This window comes from Phalacrocorax aristotelis, chromosome 2, assembly GCF_949628215.1.
Source record: "Phalacrocorax aristotelis chromosome 2, bGulAri2.1, whole genome shotgun sequence".
Classification (NCBI taxonomy): domain Eukaryota; kingdom Metazoa; phylum Chordata; class Aves; order Suliformes; family Phalacrocoracidae; genus Phalacrocorax; species Phalacrocorax aristotelis.
In genome coordinates, this window is record NC_134277.1 from 167,463,721 (window position 1) to 167,485,124 (window position 21,404).

Sequence of the window (21,404 nt, forward strand, 5' to 3'; positions counted from 1 at the left end):
TTCCGCCTACGTGGGAGCCCCTAGCCCATGGCCTCACCTTGCTATGGGGTCCCCAGATGATCCCTGCCAGGGGGTCCCCACGCCACCATCCCCTCTGCGCTGCAGGGTCCCACAGTGCACGTGGTCTCCAGGCCACCATCCTCCCTGCCTCAGGGGCCATGCACCACCTCTACAGGGGACCCCAAGTCACCACCCCTCTGCACTGCGCTCACCATCCTCCTCACTGTGGGGACCCTGAGGCACAGCATGGGGCACCGAGCACCGGCCCCACGAACAAGCCTGTCACCCTGCTCAGCTCTGAAGATGGGCCTCAGTGCGGGGATGGCCGGGGCTGGACACCAGATGACTACCAAGATGCTCTGTCACTCCCTTTCCTCAACTGGAATGAAGATGACAAAAGGCTCCTGAGTCAACATAAGGACAGGGAGCGATCACTCAGCAATTACCATCACGGGCAAAACAGACTTGCCTTGGGGAAATTAATGCAGTTTTTTGCTAAAAGTCAGAGTAGAGTAATGACAAATATAGACAAAACCTAAAACACCTTCCCCACCCCTCCCTTCTTCCAAGATTCACTTTACTCCTAATTTACTCTACCTCTTCCCCCAAGCAGCGCAGGGGGATGGGGAATGGGGGTTGTGGTCAGTTCATCACACGTTGGTTCTGCTGCTCCTACAACCTCAGTGGGAGGACTCCTCACATGCTTCCCTTTCTCCAGCACAGGGTCCCTCTCATGGAGACAGTCCTCCATGAATTTCTCCAACGTGGATCCTTCCCACAGTGTACAGTTCTTCACAATGCTACAAGCGTTAGGTGCCTTTGACAGGGAGCCATCCCCCAGGAAGAGAGTGCTCCAGCGTGGGTCCCCCACAGGGTCACAAGCTTTGCCAGCAAACCTGCTCCAGCGTGGGCTCCTCTCTGCACGGGGCCACAGGTCCTGCTAGGAGCCTGCTCCAGCACGGCATTCCATGGGGTCACTGACTCCATTGGGCATCCACCTGCTCCGGTAGGAGGCCTTCGGGGGCTGCAGGTGCATATGTGCTCCACCGTTAATCTCCATGGGCTGCAGAGGGACATCTGCCTGCAGACCCCAGGACACTGCCAAAACCTTGCAATATAAAGACAATTCACACATCACAACCTCACAAGCAAGTGGGGCACCAAGGCACACACAGAGCACACAGAAAGGGAAACGCCAGGCCTAAAAACACCTTAGTCACCTGGCAGCAAGGCCGGCACGGAGCAAATGCAATGAAAGGGGCAACGCTTAACACCCGGCACACCTCAAAACCTGACAAGACACCCAGGCTTTCAAAGAAATGGGGAGCCCTCTTCACAACATGCCAACAAACCTCACCACACGAGTGCCATGGCATGACCTCACTGACAATACCACAACTCTGTGATCTTTTCGTCATGTCTGTCAAATGCCCTGACATGCACCTGCCATTCGACTCCTACCAAATACTAACTCTCACTTATAAAGCTGCCGCCAGGGTCAAGAGGACACGTCCTCAGGAGGACAGGAAAGGAAAAGGGAGCGTTGCGGGAAGGAATCCAAACCCCACCTCATTACCTCCCAGCCTCTGGCATGTAACAGCCACTTGCTGCAAAACACCATCATGCACAAAGTCTGTCCCGCCCCTCAGGGACCAGCATAAAAGCCGGCCCAGCACCTCTCTCCCTCACACACTCTCCCTCACACACTCTCCTCCATCGTCAACAAGGTGAGTCTGAACCCCCTTCCCCTCCTTCTCCTGACCCACTTCATCCGGCTCTTCCAGCATGCTCTGCCCCCAACTCAGCAGCCCTGATGCCTCCCCACCGCCACGCTCCCCACAGACACACAACACACCTCCACGCTCACTCGCCCTCCTGCAACATTGACCCTCGCGCCCCCACGCCCCCACGCTTTCACAACACCCTCTCTTCCAGGGACCCTCCAGCCCACACACATGGCCTGCTACGACCTCTGCCGCCCCTGCGGACCCACCCCGCTGGCTAACAGCTGCAACGAGCCCTGTGTCAGGCAGTGCGAGGACTCCCACGTCGTCATCCAGCCCTCCACCGTGCAGGTCACCCTGCCAGGACCCATCCTCAGCTCCTTCCCACAGAACACCGCTGTTGGATCCTCCTCATCGGCTGCCGTGGGCAACATCCTCGGCTCCCAGGGAGTGCCCGTCTCCTCCGGCCGCTTCGGCTACGGCTATGGCTTTGGAGGCCTGGGCTGCTACGGTGGCATAAGGGGCTGCTACCCCTGCTAAGGGCCCCTCACGTGGCACCTCCAGGCTCTTGCTGCCACGTGGACCTGCCCTTCACAGCTCCTCCTCTCAAGGCACCAAGCAAGGAAGCAGGGAAGGGGCCAACCCAGCCTGCCTGGGCACACGGCCCACGCACCTCCTCCTCTTCTCCCACTTCCCTCTTTGCATCGCCCCTTCTGCTATCTCCAGTACTCACCGATGCAACCACTTTCTCACAAGCTAAGGACCACCGGGAACCTCTGGCGTGCCACTCCTAATATGGACCTCTAAATCTTGCTTCGCTGGCAAAATGTCTCTCACACACAGCACCTCAGCTGACGGTTACGCTACCCGCACTTCAGACTGCTTCCCTTCCACTCGGTGCTCCTGCCTCTTCACTCATTTTTCCATCAATAAAGTTCTCCTGCATCCCAACCTGTGAGGTCTTCTCTTCCTTCTCCTTCCAAGACTCCTCCAACCTCACCCAGCACCAACCCCATGCAGAAGAGGCCACCGGGGTGGGTGGATCAGGGTCACAAGGCCTCCCCTAGAGATAGTACCACCACAGCCAATATCAGGAGTGCCTCTTGCCTGACAGGCACACCAGCACCCTCCCACTCAAAAACACAGATACCCTGCCTGCCTCACCTCCTCTTCCTCGCCAGCAAGCACTACTCGCACAGTCAACAACCCTCAAGACACTCACCTCTGATCAAGTTGGGCAGCTCTTGGGAGTCGAGGGAGGTTCTTGCTGACTCAGATCTAGACAACCTCATTCCAATTTCTAAAAAGAGGTGTGAGGGAAGACCCAGGAAACTCGAGTCCCGTTAGTCTAGCCTCAGCACCTGCAAAAATTATGGAGAAGCTCCCACTGGATGTTGATGAATGCCTTTAAAGGACAGGCAGAAAAATCATCAGGACCAGACAACATGGGTCACTAAGTGAAGGTCCCACCTGACTAATTTCCTATCCTCTTATTATAAGCTCTCTTGTCTACAGGGACGAAGGGAAGGCCGTGGATGTAGTGTTTCAGGATTTTAGTAGGGCTTCTGATCGCGCCCCTCATAGCATCCTTCTGCACCAGTTGGCCAACTGTGAGATGAGCAGGTAGACGCTGCGCTGGGTGAAGGGCTGGCTCAACAGCAAGGCTCAAAGCGGGGGACAGTGAATGCGGTTACTTATGGGCTGCAACCCGTCGCCAGTGGTGTTCCTCAGGGCTCCATTCTAGGACCAATTCTGTTCAAGATCTTTATCAATGCACTGGATGAAGGAGTTGAAGGCACCATTATCAAGTTTGCTGATGATACCAAAGTGGGAGGTGCTGTTGGCTCTCCTGAGGGACAAGAGGCCTTGCAGAGGGATCTAGAGAGACTGGAGCATTGGGCAACCATCGCTGGCACGAAATTTAACCAGTGCAAATGCCGGCTTCTGCACCTGGCATGGAGTAACACTGGACACAAGGCCAGACTGGGAGAGGAGTGACTGGAGAGCAGCCCTGCAGGAAGGGGTCTGTGGGTGCTGGCTGACAGCAGGCTCGAGGGGAGTCAGCGGTGTGCCCTGGCAGCCAAGGGGGCAAACCCTACACTGGGGTGCATCAAACACAGCACACCCATCTTCCTACAGGAGGTGATTATCCCGCTGTACGCAGGATTGCTGTGGCCTCCCCTCAAGTCCTGTGTGCAGTTCTGGGCCCCACCACTTCAGAAGGATGTGAAAGACCTTGAATACATGCAGAGGAGGGCAACAAAGCTGGTGACAGGCTGGAAGGCCCGTCCTGTGAGGGGCGGCTAAGGACAATGGGCTTGTCTACTTTGGAGAAAAGGAGGCTGAGGGAGAACCTCATTGCTCTCTCCAGCTTCCGGAGCAGGAAAAGGGGCGAGGGAGGTGCTGAGTTCTTCTCCGTGGGATCCAGTGACAGGATTTGTGGGAATGCTTCAAAGCCGCATTCAGGTTCCTCAGGTGGTCACAAACCTGATCTCCCCTTACAGTGGGAGGGGCTTTACCCCCCTGGTCCCCATCCTGCGGTCCATATAGTCCAGATGGAGCAGCAAAGACTGAAGTCTTCAGTGAAGTCTTCTTCCAGTGAAGACTGAGGCAGAAATCTGTTGAGTACCTCAGCCTTCTCCTCATCTCTTGATAGATACTAGGTCACCATTCTTGTTCTTTGGGGGGGTTACGCTCTCTTTAACCTTCCTTTACTGGTTGACATACTTACAGAATCCCTTCTGGTTATTCTTTGCATCCCTTACCAAATTCAGCTCCAGCCACACCTTGGCCCTCCTGAATCCATCCCTACACAACCGGTCTGTACGGCTGTTTTGTTTCCCTCTGTAGAGTTGCTTCTCTCACATATTCTCGCTCCTCTCCTCTGGCTCCTGTTGCGCAGCAGTTTTTCTGTGGGAGAATGGCTAGCTGCACAGGGGCATACCAACATAGAAATGATTACTCATTAGGATCTCAAGAAGTATCGAAAACAGCTAGTCTAGGAGCCAATCAGAGACAAGGACAAATTACCCTTGTTTATGAGAAAGGATACGAAACCAGGGACTTGCGATAAGAAAATATGTAGGGGAGTCTATGGGAAAGGATACGAAACCAGGGACTTGCGATAAGAAAATATGTAGGGGAGTCACTGAAGCAAAGTAAGAAAACGGAACATGAACTTTAGGCTGTTAACCAATGAGGAGCTTAGCTTTTGCAATATGTATGAGCTGATTAAGAATGGTATAAATTGTGTAACCAGAGGACAATAAACGAAGCTTGCTGATCACTCATATTGAGCGACTGCGTCTTCCCTCCGTCTCGACGAATGGCGCGACAATTTGGCGCCCGAACAGGGACCCCGGCGACCCGATAGCGGAGTCCGGCAGCCACGGTCGGCGGAGATTTGGAGCGGTCCTGTAGCAGCGCAGGAGGCGAAAGGGAGTTTTTCCCCGCGCCCGGGAGCACCTATAGAGGCTGTCCCGCCTGCCACGCGCCGCCGAAGTCTGCAAAGGCTGCAACAGCGCGCTGAGTGAGGTATGAACAGACAAGCGGCGTATAATTTGCTCAAGTGCTTTTTAGAAAAGCGGGGCATTGAGGGTATAGATTTAAAGAAAGAGCTAAATGATCTCTTAGCCTATGGAGAACTTAGGGGGATTTTTACTGACCCCAACACGGTGTTTGAGGAGGAGGAGTGGAGAAAGCTAGGAGATAAATTGTTTGATGCCGTTATTAACGAGGAAAAGGCGGCAAAGAAATTAATGAAGCCGTGGCGGGCGGTAACGAATACTCTGACCATGCATGAGGCAGAGCAGCGCGTTGCCGCCGCCGCCGCTGAAAGGTTAAGCAGCACAGCCCCCACCGGGGGTACGCCAGTACAGCCAATGGCCCCAGCGGCTCCAGACTGCCCCTTGCCCCCTTCTGTGCGGAGTATTGTTATCCCGCAGAGTTCTAGGGACGCTTGGGACCTGTCTCGCTTAAGCTCCACGTTGGAGAGCGAGGGAGAGGAGTCTCCGCCGACAGATCAGGCGGCACAAGGGGCGATGAGTATTGACCCGAGCACAGACACATGCGGGGCAATAGGCCCGGGGCCGGACGCTACTGCTACTCCGGTGCGCAGCCGTGGAGATAGTTCTTATTCGAGTCAGGGAGCAGCAGGTATAGCGTCGGAGCGCCAACAGTGCTGGCAGAAAATCGCAGAGGCCGCCCTCAATGAAGGAGACCGAGAGGTCGCTGCCAGACTATTAGACGAGGTAGGGGCATTTCCCGTGCTGTACCAACCAGATGCACAGGGCCGATTAGTAGCCAGTATCCAGAATTTAGATTGGAAGCTACTCTTACAGTTGCGGGCTACAGTTAATGAGTCAGGAGTAAAAGGAGAACCTACGCAACAAATGTTAGACTATATTTGGGGAACCAACATCTTACTCCCGGGGGATATACGAAGTATCATGAAGTTAATTCTTACCCAGCATCAACTGCTATTATTTAATGCGCATTGGCAAGCAGCTTGTATGCGGTCGGTAGCTACGGTTAGACAACCAGGTGATCCTCTATATGGAATAACAGTCGATGAACTGATGGGCTTCGGTCCATATCTCCATTTAGAGGCTCAAGCAGTAATGGGCCCAGATAAAGCCAAAGAAGCGATGTTACTCGCACGACAGGCATTTAGTCAGCTTAAAGAGCCAGGTGGAATCCCGTCATATATGGGAATCAAGCAGGGTCGAGAAGAGGCGTTTGGGTTGTTTATTGACAGAGTAGCCAATGCCATACAGGCGGCAGGTGTTCCGGAATATCTGAGAGGGTCCATTTTGAAACAGTGTGCGATTCAAAACAGTAATCTTACCACCCGGAACATCCTAGCTACCCTTCCCGGGACCTTTTCAATTGAAGAGGCCTTGGAGCGAATGGCACAGGTTCCGATGGGCCCACAGGCTATGTTAGTAGAAGCAGTGAAGGAATTAGGGAAAACTTTGCAGGAGCATACGCAGACATCGCATAGTCAAATTATGGCAGCCCTTGCACCTTTGCAAACTCCTACGGCTCGCCCAATGTCCCGTGGGCCATCCCGTCTGCGATGTTTCCGCTGCGGAAGCGTTACAGCCAGGCTTGCCGAACCCCGCCATGATACCTGAAGGCTGGCATCTACTCATCGTAGACTTGAAAGACTGTTTCTTTACCATAGCGCTGCACGAGAAGGATAAGCAGCGTTTTGCCTTTACCCTGCCTTCTTTGAACCATGAGCGCCCTGCCCAACGGTTCGAATGGACTGCGTTACCGCAAGGAATGCGTAACCCACCCACCCTTTGCCAAATCTATGTGGATGATGCGCTGCAGCCTTTACGTCGCAGATGGAATGAGACTCTGATATACCACTATATGGACGATATTTTGTTGGCACAGGCGGTCTCATTCTCTGAAACACAGAAAGAGGAGTTAGTCCAGGCGCTTGCGTCTCGCGGCCTAGTAGTTGCCCCTGAAAAGGTTCAGGAGACGAGCCCTTGGAAATACTTAGGGTGGCAGATAACTGATGCGGCCATTCGTCCACAGAAATTGACAATACATTTGGAACTCCATACTCTACGCGACGCCCAGAAGCTGTTGGGCGACCTGCAGTGGCTACGTCCTGTCGTAGGCATTCCCAATGAAATGCTAAATCAGCTGCGCCCGCTACTGAGAGGATCCGATCCCGCGACACCGCTGCACGTGTCGGCGCAGCAGCGACAAGTTCTCCAACAGATAGCAGAACTAGTTACCGAGCGTGCCACACACCGTCGTCTTGCGGACGTCCCCATTGACTTGACCATCTTTTGCGGCACCTAATACCTTATGGCGGCTCTTACACAGCACAAAATAAAAACGGGGGAGACAGTTGTATTGGAATGGATTGCTCCCCCACTGCAGCCCCGTCGGACAGTGCAAGAAAAGGTACTCTCTGGGTCCCCAGCCGATGGGTCAAGCCCGCCGTAGAGGGAAACACCAGCGATAGCAACAGATGACCATCGGCAGGCACTAGCTGAGAGCCTCCCTTTGGGCGAAGGGAAGAAGCCGCGACCACGAGACTTTGCCATAGGCACTCCTACTGTGCCATAAGGACTGTTAGCATATAAACAGAAGCATTAAGCAATTAATTGTTGGTGATTGGTGATAGTTGTGCAAAGCTTATTAATGGTGTTGATCATTGTCATAATAGGGCTTATTTTGCTTAGTTTGCTTATATCTTGTACTAAACGCTTCATTTTGCAAGCTACACACAATACCTGGGTAGCCCAAAATAAAAAAGGGGGAATTGTGGGAGAATGGCTAGCTGAACAGGGGCATACCAACATAGAAATGATTACTCATTAGGATCTCAAGAAGTATCGAAAACAGCTAGTCTAGGAGCCAATCAGAGACAAGGACAAATTACCCTTGTTTATGAGAAAGGATACGAAACCAGGGACTTGCGATAAGAAAATATGTAGGGGAGTCTATGGGAAAGGATACGAAACCAGGGACTTGCGATAAGAAAATATGTAGGGGAGTCACTGAAGCAAAGTAAGAAAACGGAACATGAACTTTAGGCTGTTAACCAATGAGGAGCTTAGCTTTTGCAATATGTATGAGCTGATTAAGAATGGTATAAATTGTGTAACCAGAGGACAATAAACGAAGCTTGCTGATCACTCATATTGAGCGACTGCGTCTTCCCTCCGTCTCGACGAATGGCGCGACATTTTTCCACTTTTCAAATATGTTATCCCAGAAGCACTACCACCGTCACTGCTTGTGCCGGCCTTTGCCTGCAGTGGATCCCTCTTAGAGCCAGGCGGCACTGGGTCTATCAGCCATGGGCAAGAGTCCTGTATGCTGTCGCAGAAGCCACCCTGTAGCCCCCAGGCCACTACCAAAACCTTGCAATTGTCATGGTTTAGCCCCAGTCAGCAACTGGTCACCACACAGCCACTCACTCACTCCCCCCCATCACCTCTGGGAAGGGAGACAATTGGAAGAGACACAGTAAGAAATCCCATGGGTTCAGATAAGAACAGTTTAATAATTGTAATAAGACAGTAATGGTAATAGTAATAAAAGAATATCATTCAAAGGAAAGTAACAAGAGAGAAAGAGAGAGGTGAAACCTTGGGAGGATGGGGGAAAAAAACCAAAGACCAAGTAATGCAAAGCATACCACCCACCAAACGTCAGCGCAGGTCCACGAGCTGAGATTGTAGCTGCAACTGGCCATCTTCCCCAGTCAGACTGGGCATGATGTCATATGAGATGGAATATTCCTTTGGTCACTTTGGATCAGCTATCCTGGCAATGCCCCCTCCCCTCTTGGCTTCTTGGGCACCCAGCAGAGCACGAGAGGCTAGAAAAGTCCTTGACTAGAAAAACCACTACCTAGTAACAACTAAAACATCAGCGTCTTATCAACGCTGTTCTTATAGTAAGCGCAAAGAACCGCACTACGCGACTTGCAGTGAGGAATATTAACTCGATCCCAGCTAAAACCATGGTAAAATGCAATCCACATGGCTACAACCTCACAAGCAGAAGGGCCACCAAGACACTCACAGAGCAAACCCAACGGGTAAGGCCACGCCTAAAGACTGCCTTAGCGACATGGTATCATAGCCAGCAGAGACCAAGTGCCATGGAAGGGGCAGCACCTCATGCCTGGCACACCTCAAAGAACAGACCAGCCTTCCACGGCGGTGAGGAAATGGTGCCCCATCTTCACAACGCACCCACAAACCACATCACACAAGTGCCATCACTTGACCTCACTGATGACACCCAACCTCCGCCACGCTTTAGTCATGTCTTCCAAATGCGATGACAAGCACCTTCCATTCGACTCCTACCAAATACTAACTCTCACTTAAAAGCTGCCGCCAGGGTCAAGAGGACACGTCCTCAGGAGGAGAGGAAAGGAAAAGGGAGCGTTGCGGGAAGGAATCCACACCCCACCTCATTACCTCCCAGCCTCTGGCATGTAACAGCCACTTGCTGCAAAACACCATCATGCACAAAGTCTGTCCCACCCCTCAGGGACCAGCATAAAAGCCGGCCCAGCACCTCTCTCCCTCACACACGCTCCTCACACCATCTCCTCCATCGTCAACAAGGTGAGTCTGAACCCCCTTCCCCTCCTTCTCCTGACCCACTTCATCCGGCTCTTCCAGCACGCTCTGCCCCCAACTCAGCAGCCCTGACGCCTCCCCACCGCCACGCTCCCCACAGACACACAACACACCTCCACGCTCACTCGCCCTCCTGCAACATTGACCCTCGCGCCCCCACGCCCCCACGCTTTCACAACACCCTCTCTTCCAGGGACCCTCCAGCCCACACACATGGCCTGCTACGACCTCTGCCGCCCCTGCGGACCCACCCCGCTGGCTAACAGCTGCAACGAGCCCTGTGTCAGGCAGTGCGAGGACTCCCACGTCGTCATCCAGCCCTCCACCGTGCAGGTCACCCTGCCCGGACCCATCCTCAGCTCCTTCCCACAGAACACCGCTGTCGGATCCTCCTCTTCAGCTGCCGTGGGCAACATCCTCGGCTCCCAGGGAGTGCCCGTCTCCTCCGGCCGCTTCGGCTACGGCTATGGCTTTGGAGGCCTGGGCTGCTACGGTGGCATAAGGGGCTGCTACCCCTGCTAAGGGCTCTTCACGTGGCACCTCCGGGCTCTTGGTGACAAGTAGACCTGTCCTCCACAGCTCTTCCTCTCAAGGCACCAAGCAAGGAAGTAGGGAAGGGGCCAACCCAGCCTGCCTGACTACATGACCCACGCACCTCCTCGTCTTGTCCTACTCCCTTTTTTGCATCACCCCTTCTGCTATCTCCTGTACTCAGCGATGCAACCACTTGCTCACAAGATAAGGACCACCGGGGACCTCCGGTGTGCAAGGCTCGAAAATCTTGCTTCTCTGGCAAACTGTCTCTCACACACAGCACTACGGCTGATGGTTACATTACCTGCACTTCAGACTGCTTCCCTTCCACTTGGCGCTCCTGCCTTTTCACTCTCTTTTTTTCCAACAATAAAGTTCTCCTCATCCCAGCCTGAGATGCCTCCTCTTCCCTTCTTCACCCAAGGCTCCTCCAACCTGACCCAGCACAAAACCAGGCCTCAAGTTGCCTTTGGGGTGGGTGGAAAAGGGTCACAAGACCTGTCCTAGGAATTGTGCCAGCTGGCACAAAGATAAGTCTGTACAGGCCGTCACCGTGAGTGAGAAAGGGCCACAAGGCCTCTCCTACGAACACCACAACCAGCAACAGCACAGACTGGCACCTGGGGGCTGCTGGAACATGACATAAGCACTTTACAAGACGGGCTGGCTGGAGCAGGTTGTCCAGGACCATGGCCACTCACGTGTCCACTATCTCCAAGGATGGAGACTCCAGCAACTCTTCCACTCTTTGACCACCCTCACACTGAAGAAGGCTTGCCTTCTTTGCCCATGGAATTCCACTTGTGCCGCGGGCCTCTTGTCCTGCCACTCATCACAAGCCTCTGGTGCGCAACCCTTCAAGGAATTCTAGAATAGAATCATTAAGGTTGGAAAAGCCCTCTAAGATCACCAATTCCAACTGTCAACCCAACACCCCCAGGCCTCCTAAACCATGCCCTGAAGTGCCACGCCTACACTTTTTTTAAACACCTCCAGCGATGGTGACTCCACCACCTCTCTGGGCAGCCTCTTCCAATGCCTGACCACTCTTTCAGTAATACATTTTTCCTAACTTCCCCTTCCTGTCACGCTTGCTCTCCAGACCCTTCCCTGGCTCCATTGCCCTTCTCTGGACAAACCCCAGCACCTCAAGGTCCTTCTTGTCCCACGGAGCCCAAACCTGAGCCCAGCATTCGAGTTGCGGCCTCACCAGTGCCGAGCACAGGGGCACAATCCCTGCCCTGCTCCTGCTGGACACACTATTCCTGACACAAGCCCAGATTATGTTGGCCTTCTTGGTCACCCAGCCACACTGCTGGCTCATGCTCAGACGGCTGTCAGCCAGCACCCCCAGGGCCTTGTCCGACACGCAGCTTTCCAGACACTCTTCCCCAAGCTTGGGGCATTTCATACGGTTCTTGTGACCCAAGTGTAGGACCCCAGCACTTGGCCTTGTTAAGCTCATACAGTTGGCCTCGGCGCATTGATCCAGCCTGTCCAGAATCCTCTGCAGAGCCTTCCCACTCTCAAACAGATCAACACTCCCGCCCAACTTGGTGTCGTCTGCAAACTCACTGAGGGCGTACGCAATCCTCTCAACCAAATCACTGATAAAGATATTAAACAAGCCTGGCCCCAACACTGAGCCCTGGGGAACACTGCTCGTGACTGGACGCCAACTGGATTCAGTTCCATTCACCACAACTCTCTGGGCTCGGCCATCCAGACACTTTTTTACCCAGTGAAGAGACCACCTGTCTAAGCCATGAGCCTCCAGCTGCTCTAGGAGGATGCTGTGGGAGACAGGGTCAAAGGCCTCAACAAAGTGCAGGTAGATAACATCCACAGCCTCTCCCTCATCCACTGGGCGGGTCACCTGGTCAAGAAAGAGATCAGGTAGGTCCAGCAAGAGGCTGCTTCCATGAAGCCATGCTGGCTGGGCCTGATCCCTGGTTGTCCTGCACATGCCTGGTGAGCGCACTCAGGATGAACTGCTCCATAATCGTCCCCGTACTGAGGTCAGGTGGCTGGCCAGTAGTTCCCCGCATCCTCCATCAGAGGTTCTGTTTGGAGAACAGGAGGCTGAGGGGCGACCCCATTGCTCTCTACAGCTTCCTGAGGAGGAGAGGGGCACGGGGAGGTGCTGAGCTCTTCTCCCTGGCACCCAGTGAGAGGAATGATGGGAATGCTTCAAAGCCACATCAGGGGACTTTCGGAATTGACATTAGCAAACATTCCTGGGAGGGTGGTCAAACACTCAGACAGGCTTCCTAGAGAGGTGGTCGATGCCGCAAGCCTGTCAGTGCTTAAGAGGCATTTGGACAATGCCCTTAATAACATGCTTTAACTTTTGGTCAGCCCTGAAGTGGTCAGGCAGTTGGGCTAGAGGATCACTCTAGGTCCCTTCCAAGTGGACTCTTCCAGTCCAGGCTAGGCAGCCTATTCTGCTTCCTCAACCCTTTGCCATGCAAGCCTTTGGCATGCAAGCCTTTGGCATGAAGCATCCCCTCAAGGTTTGGCATGAAAGCATCCCCTGCCTGCCTGCCTCTCCCACTATACTTGGGCCTCTCACGGGACTCACCAGCTCTCCCAGAGCTCACCAGCCAGGCGCCCGCGCTGCAGCCTTCCCTCACCACAGCCAGCTGCTCCCTCAGCACCCTCAGCCATCAGCCAATCAGGACGCAGCTAACAACCTGCCCACCGGGGGTGCCTAACAGCCTGCCAATCGGGCGGCGGCTGACAGGCGCCAGCTGCTGCAGCAGATCCTGGAAGTTTCCAGAAGGCTCCTGTCAGGACCCCAAAATCAACACGTCGGGCACAAGAAATCAAACATCTTCACCAAACGGCCCCCAGAACCGCTGCTGGGAGGGGCGGGGGCTGAATGAGGGGCTGAATGACTAGAAATGCTGCTGACAACCGAACCAAAGGCCTCAGGCAAAAGCAGTTGGCGCACTTGGAGCGGTCAGGTGGAGGGAAAATGCCCTGATCTTATAACTAAAACATTGTCATCAATATGTACATCAAGAAGGCACCCTGCCCATCTTGCCCATGCTGTGGGGTGCCAGGGACACGTGGGCGGAGTCCCCTTTCATGGTCCCCCCTTGCTGTTGTCCCCAGCCCAACCACCTCCAGTCCTTGGCACACCATCTTCTCTCACAAAGTGGAGCCAGGAACCACCCACACAGTGTTCCTGTCCCCATCCCCTGTTGGTGCCAGGGCCCTGGACAACCAAGGTGCCCAGGTCACCTTGCTGTGGGGTCCTCAGCTGACCCAATGCTGGACTAGGGTTGCACTCTCCGCCTGGCTGCACGGTCCCCATTCCGCCTACGTGGGAGCCCCTAGCCCATGGCCTCACCTTGCTATGGGGTCCCCAGATGATCCCTGCCAGGGGATCCCCACGCCACCATCCCCTCTGCGCTGCAGGGTCCCACAGTGCACGTGGTCTCCAGGCCACCATCCTCCCTGCCTCAGGGGCCATGCACCACCTCTACAGGGGACCCCAAGTCACCACCCCTCTGCACTGCGCTCACCATCCTCCTCACTGTGGGGACCCTGAGGCACAGCATGGGGCACCGAGCACCGGCCCCACGAACAAGCCTGTCACCCTGCTCAGCTCTGAAGATGGGCCTCAGTGCGGGGATGGCCGGGGCTGGACACCAGATGACTACCAAGATGCTCTGTCACTCCCTTTCCTCAACTGGAATGAAGATGACAAAAGGCTCCTGAGTCAACATAAGGACAGGGAGCGATCACTCAGCAATTACCATCACGGGCAAAACAGACTTGCCTTGGGGAAATTAATGTAGTTTTTTGCTAAAAGTCAGAGTAGAGTAATGACAAGTATAAACAAAACCTAAAACACCTTCCCCACCCCTCCCTTCTTCCAAGATTCACTTTACTCCTAATTTACTCTACCTCTTCCCCCAAGCAGCGCAGGGGGATGGGGAATGGGGGTTGTGGTCAGTTCATCACACGTTGGTTCTGCTGCTCCTACGACCTCAGTGGGAGGACTCCTCACATGCTTCCCTTTCTCCAGCACAGGGTCCCTCTCATGGAGACAGTCCTCCATGAATTTCTCCAACGTGGATCCTTCCCACAGTGTAAAGTTCTTCACAATGCTACAAGCGTTAGGTGCCTTTGACAGGGAGCCATCCCCCAGGAAGAGAGTGCTCCAGCGTGGGTCCCCCACAGGGTCACAAGCTTTGCCAGCAAACCTGCTCCAGCGTGGGCTCCTCTCTGCACGGGGCCACAGGTCCTGCTAGGAGCCTGCTCCAGCACGGCATTCCATGGGGTCACTGACTCCATTGGGCATCCACCTGCTCCGGTAGGAGGCCTTCGGGGGCTGCAGGTGCATATGTGCTCCACCGTTAATCTCCATGGGCTGCAGAGGGACATCTGCCTGCAGACCCCAGGACACTGCCAAAACCTTGCAATATAAAGACAATTCACACATCACAACCTCACAAGCAAGTGGGGCACCAAGGCACACACAGAGCACACAGAAAGGGAAACGCCAGGCCTAAAAACACCTTAGTCACCTGGCAGCAAGGCCGGCACGGAGCAAATGCAATGAAAGGGGCAACGCTTAACACCCGGCACACCTCAAAACCTGACAAGACACCCAGGCTTTCAAAGAAATGGGGAGCCCTCTTCACAACATGCCAACAAACCTCACCACACGAGTGCCATGGCATGACCTCACTGACAATACCACAACTCTGTGATCTTTTCGTCATGTCTGTCAAATGCCCTGACATGCACCTGCCATTCGACTCCTACCAAATACTAACTCTCACTTATAAAGCTGCCGCCAGGGTCAAGAGGACACGTCCTCAGGAGGACAGGAAAGGAAAAGGGAGCGTTGCGGGAAGGAATCCAAACCCCACCTCATTACCTCCCAGCCTCTGGCATGTAACAGCCACTTGCTGCAAAACACCATCATGCACAAAGTCTGTCCCGCCCCTCAGGGACCAGCATAAAAGCCGGCCCAGCACCTCTCTCCCTCACACACTCTCCCTCACACACTCTCCTCCATCGTCAACAAGGTGAGTCTGAACCCCCTTCCCCTCCTTCTCCTGACCCACTTCATCCGGCTCTTCCAGCATGCTCTGCCCCCAGCCTCAGCAGCCCTGATGCCTCCCCACTGCCACACTCCCCACAGCCCTACAGTACAACTCCATGCTCACTCGCCCTCCTGCAACACCACCCCTCGCACCCGCACGCCCCTACGCTTTCTCAACACCCTCTCTTCCAGGGACCCTCCACACCACACACATGGCCTGCTACGACCTCTGCCGCCCCTGCGGACCCACCCCGCTGGCTAACAGCTGCAACGAGCCCTGTGTCAGGCAGTGCGAGGACTCCCACGTCGTCATCCAGCCCTCCACCGTGCAGGTCACCCTGCCAGGACCCATCCTCAGCTCCTTCCCACAGAACACCGCTGTTGGATCCTCCTCATCGGCTGCCGTGGGCAACATCCTCGGCTCCCAGGGAGTGCCCGTCTCCTCCGGCCGCTTCGGCTACGGCTATGGCTTTGGAGGCCTGGGCTGCTACGGTGGCATAAGGGGCTGCTACCCCTGCTAAGGGCCCCTCACGTGGCACCTCCAGGCTCTTGCTGCCACGTGGACCTGCCCTTCACAGCTCCTCCTCTCAAGGCACCAAGCAAGGAAGCAGGGAAGGGGCCAACCCAGCCTGCCTGGACACGCGGCCCACACACCTCCTCCTCTTCTCCCACTTCCCTCTTTGCATCGCCCCTTCTGCTATCTCCAGTACTCACCGATGCAACCACTTTCTCACAAGCTAAGGACCACCGGGAACCTCTGGCGTGCCACTCCTAATACGGACCTCGAAATCTTGCTTCGCTGGCAAAATGTCTCTCACACACAGCACCTCAGCTGACGGTTACGCTACCCGCACTTCAGACTGCTTCCCTTCCACTCGGTCCTCCTGCCTCTTCACTCATTTTTCCATCAATAAAGTTCTCCTGCATCCCAACCTGTGAGGTCTTCTCTTCCTTCTCCTTCCAAGACTCCTCCAACCTCACCCAGCACCAACCCCATGCAGAAGAGGCCACCGGGGTGGGTGGATCAGGGTCACAAGGCCTCCCCTAGAGATAGTACCACCACAGCCAATATCAGGAGTGCCTCTTGCCTGACAGGCACGCCAGCACCTTCCCACTCAAAAACACAGATACCCTGCCTGCCTCACCTCCTCTTCCTCGCCAGCAAGCACTACTCGCACAGTCAACAACCCTCAAGACACTCACCTCTGATCAAGTTGGGCAGCTCTTGGGAGTCGAGGGAGGTTCTTGCTGACTCAGATCTAGACAACCTCATTCCAATTTCTAAAAAGAGGTGTGAGGGAAGACCCAGGAAACTCGAGTCCCGTTAGTCTAGCCTCAGCACCTGCAAAAATTATGGAGAAGCTCCCACTGGATGTTGATGAATGCCTTTAAAGGACAGGCAGAAAAATCATCAGGACCAGACAACATGGGTCACTAAGTGAAGGTCCCACCTGACTAATTTCCTATCCTCTTATTATAAGCTCTCTTGTCTACAGGGACGAAGGGAAGGCCGTGGATGTAGTGTTTCAGGATTTTAGTAGGGCTTCTGATCGCGCCCCTCATAGCATCCTTCTGCACCAGTTGGCCAACTGTGAGATGAGCAGGTAGACGCTGCGCTGGGTGAAGGGCTGGCTCAACAGCAAGGCTCAAAGCGGGGGACAGTGAATGCGGTTACTTATGGGCTGCAACCCGTCGCCAGTGGTGTTCCTCAGGGCTCCATTCTAGGACCAATTCTGTTCAAGATCTTTATCAATGCACTGGATGAAGGAGTTGAAGGCACCATTATCAAGTTTGCTGATGATACCAAAGTGGGAGGTGCTGTTGGCTCTCCTGAGGGACAAGAGGCCTTGCAGAGGGATCTAGAGAGACTGGAGCATTGGGCAACCATCGCTGGCACGAAATTTAACCAGTGCAAATGCCGGCTTCTGCACCTGGCATGGAGTAACACTGGACACAAGGCCAGACTGGGAGAGGAGTGACTGGAGAGCAGCCCTGCAGGAAGGGGTCTGTGGGTGCTGGCTGACAGCAGGCTCGAGGGGAGTCAGCGGTGTGCCCTGGCAGCCAAGGGGGCAAACCCTACACTGGGGTGCATCAAACACAGCACACCCATCTTCCTACAGGAGGTGATTATCCCGCTGTACGCAGGATTGCTGTGGCCTCCCCTCAAGTCCTGTGTGCAGTTCTGGGCCCCACCACTTCAGAAGGATGTGAAAGACCTTGAATACATGCAGAGGAGGGCAACAAAGCTGGTGACAGGCTGGAAGGCCCGTCCTGTGAGGGGCGGCTAAGGACAATGGGCTTGTCTACTTTGGAGAAAAGGAGGCTGAGGGAGAACCTCATTGCTCTCTCCAGCTTCCGGAGCAGGAAAAGGGGCGAGGGAGGTGCTGAGTTCTTCTCCGTGGGATCCAGTGACAGGATTTGTGGGAATGCTTCAAAGCCGCATTCAGGTTCCTCAGGTGGTCACAAACCTGATCTCCCCTTACAGTGGGAGGGGCTTTACCCCCCTGGTCCCCATCCTGCGGTCCATATAGTCCAGATGGAGCAGCAAAGACTGAAGTCTTCAGTGAAGTCTTCTTCCAGTGAAGACTGAGGCAGAAATCTGTTGAGTACCTCAGCCTTCTCCTCATCTCTTGATAGATACTAGGTCACCATTCTTGTTCTTTGGGGGGGTTACGCTCTCTTTAACCTTCCTTTACTGGTTGACATACTTACAGAATCCCTTCTGGTTATTCTTTGCATCCCTTACCAAATTCAGCTCCAGCCACACCTTGGCCCTCCTGAATCCATCCCTACACAACCGGTCTGTACGGCTGTTTTGTTTCCCTCTGTAGAGTTGCTTCTCTCACATATTCTCGCTCCTCTCCTCTGGCTCCTGTTGCGCAGCAGTTTTTCTGTGGGAGAATGGCTAGCTGCACAGGGGCATACCAACATAGAAATGATTACTCATTAGGATCTCAAGAAGTATCGAAAACAGCTAGTCTAGGAGCCAATCAGAGACAAGGACAAATTACCCTTGTTTATGAGAAAGGATACGAAACCAGGGACTTGCGATAAGAAAATATGTAGGGGAGTCTATGGGAAAGGATACGAAACCAGGGACTTGCGATAAGAAAATATGTAGGGGAGTCACTGAAGCAAAGTAAGAAAACGGAACATGAACTTTAGGCTGTTAACCAATGAGGAGCTTAGCTTTTGCAATATGTATGAGCTGATTAAGAATGGTATAAATTGTGTAACCAGAGGACAATAAACGAAGCTTGCTGATCACTCATATTGAGCGACTGCGTCTTCCCTCCGTCTCGACGAATGGCGCGACAATTTGGCGCCCGAACAGGGACCCCGGCGACCCGATAGCGGAGTCCGGCAGCCACGGTCGGCAGAGATTTGGAGCGGTCCTGTAGCAGCGCAGGAGGCGAAAGGGAGTTTTTCCCCGCGCCCGGGAGCACCTATAGAGGCTGTCCCGCCTGCCACGCGCCGCCGAAGTCTGCAAAGGCTGCAACAGCGCGCTGAGTGAGGTATGAACAGACAAGCGGCGTATAATTTGCTCAAGTGCTTTTTAGAAAAGCGGGGCATTGAGGGTATAGATTTAAAGAAAGAGCTAAATGATCTCTTAGCCTATGGAGAACTTAGGGGGATTTTTACTGACCCCAACACGGTGTTTGAGGAGGAGGAGTGGAGAAAGCTAGGAGATAAATTGTTTGATGCCGTTATTAACGAGGAAAAGGCGGCAAAGAAATTAATGAAGCCGTGGCGGGCGGTAACGAATACTCTGACCATGCATGAGGCAGAGCAGCGCGTTGCCGCCGCCGCCGCTGAAAGGTTAAGCAGCACAGCCCCCACCGGGGGTACGCCAGTACAGCCAATGGCCCCAGCGGCTCCAGACTGCCCCTTGCCCCCTTCTGTGCGGAGTATTGTTATCCCGCAGAGTTCTAGGGACGCTTGGGACCTGTCTCGCTTAAGCTCCACGTTGGAGAGCGAGGGAGAGGAGTCTCCGCCGACAGATCAGGCGGCACAAGGGGCGATGAGTATTGACCCGAGCACAGACACATGCGGGGCAATAGGCCCGGGGCCGGACGCTACTGCTACTCCGGTGCGCAGCCGTGGAGATAGTTCTTATTCGAGTCAGGGAGCAGCAGGTATAGCGTCGGAGCGCCAACAGTGCTGGCAGAAAATCGCAGAGGCCGCCCTCAATGAAGGAGACCGAGAGGTCGCTGCCAGACTATTAGACGAGGTAGGGGCATTTCCCGTGCTGTACCAACCAGATGCACAGGGCCGATTAGTAGCCAGTATCCAGAATTTAGATTGGAAGCTACTCTTACAGTTGCGGGCTACAGTTAATGAGTCAGGAGTAAAAGGAGAACCTACGCAACAAATGTTAGACTATATTTGGGGAACCAACATCTTACTCCCGGGGGATATACGAAGTATCATGAAGTTAATTCTTACCCAGCATCAACTGCTATTATTTAATGCGCATTGGCAAGCAGCTTGTATGCGGTCGGTAGCTACGGTTAGACAACCAGGTGATCCTCTATATGGAATAACAGTCGATGAACTGATGGGCTTCGGTCCATATCTCCATTTAGAGGCTCAAGCAGTAATGGGCCCAGATAAAGCCAAAGAAGCGATGTTACTCGCACGACAGGCATTTAGTCAGCTTAAAGAGCCAGGTGGAATCCCGTCATATATGGGAATCAAGCAGGGTCGAGAAGAGGCGTTTGGGTTGTTTATTGACAGAGTAGCCAATGCCATACAGGCGGCAGGTGTTCCGGAATATCTGAGAGGGTCCATTTTGAAACAGTGTGCGATTCAAAACAGTAATCTTACCACCCGGAACATCCTAGCTACCCTTCCCGGGACCTTTTCAATTGAAGAGGCCTTGGAGCGAATGGCACAGGTTCCGATGGGCCCACAGGCTATGTTAGTAGAAGCAGTGAAGGAATTAGGGAAAACTTTGCAGGAGCATACGCAGACATCGCATAGTCAAATTATGGCAGCCCTTGCACCTTTGCAAACTCCTACGGCTCGCCCAATGTCCCGTGGGCCATCCCGTCTGCGATGTTTCCGCTGCGGAAGCGTTACAGCCAGGCTTGCCGAACCCCGCCATGATACCTGAAGGCTGGCATCTACTCATCGTAGACTTGAAAGACTGTTTCTTTACCATAGCGCTGCACGAGAAGGATAAGCAGCGTTTTGCCTTTACCCTGCCTTCTTTGAACCATGAGCGCCCTGCCCAACGGTTCGAACGGACTGCGTTACCGCAAGGAATGCGTAACCCACCCACCCTTTGCCAAATCTATGTGGATGATGCGCTGCAGCCTTTACGTCGCAGATGGAATGAGACTCTGATATACCACTATATGGACGATATTTTGTTGGCACAGGCGGTCTCATTCTCTGAAACACAGAAAGAGGAGTTAGTCCAGGCGCTTGCATCTCGCGGCCTAGTAGTTGCCCCTGAAAAGGTTCAGGAGACGAGCCCTTGGAAATACTTAGGGTGGCAGATAACTGATGCGGCCATTCGTCCACAGAAATTGACAATACATTTGGAACTCCATACTCTACGCGACGCCCAGAAGCTGTTGGGCGACCTGCAGTGGCTACGTCCTGTCGTAGGCATTCCCAATGAAATGCTAAATCAGCTGCGCCCGCTACTGAGAGGATCCGATCCCGCGACACCGCTGCACGTGTCGGCGCAGCAGCGACAAGTTCTCCAACAGATAGCAGAACTAGTTACCGAGCGTGCCACACACCGTCGTCTTGCGGACGTCCCCATTGACTTGACCATCTTTTGCGGCACCTAATACCTTATGGCGGCTCTTACACAGCACAAAATAAAAACGGGGGAGACAGTTGTATTGGAATGGATTGCTCCCCCACTGCAGCCCCGTCGGACAGTGCAAGAAAAGGTACTCTCTGGGTCCCCAGCCGATGGGTCAAGCCCGCCGTAGAGGG

The 21,404-nt window shown here is 54.1% G+C and overlaps 3 protein-coding genes across 3 annotated transcripts; all 3 read left to right on the top strand.

Annotated features, from left to right (window-relative positions):
- Positions 1–1,955: 1,955 nt before the first annotated feature.
- On the top strand, positions 1,956–2,264 carry LOC142054037 (feather keratin-like). The gene has a single exon (XM_075086236.1). The coding sequence runs from the start codon at positions 1,956–1,958 to the stop codon at positions 2,262–2,264; it is 309 nt and encodes a 102-aa protein (XP_074942337.1).
- A 7,802-nt stretch (positions 2,265–10,066) lies between these two features.
- On the top strand, positions 10,067–10,375 carry LOC142053823 (feather keratin-like). The gene has a single exon (XM_075085987.1). It carries the CDS (start codon positions 10,067–10,069, stop codon positions 10,373–10,375), a length of 309 nt encoding a protein of 102 aa, XP_074942088.1.
- A 5,286-nt stretch (positions 10,376–15,661) lies between these two features.
- On the top strand, positions 15,662–15,970 carry LOC142054038 (feather keratin-like). Its single transcript, XM_075086237.1, has one exon. It carries the CDS (start codon positions 15,662–15,664, stop codon positions 15,968–15,970), a length of 309 nt encoding a protein of 102 aa, XP_074942338.1.
- The last annotated feature ends 5,434 nt before the right edge of the window (positions 15,971–21,404 follow it).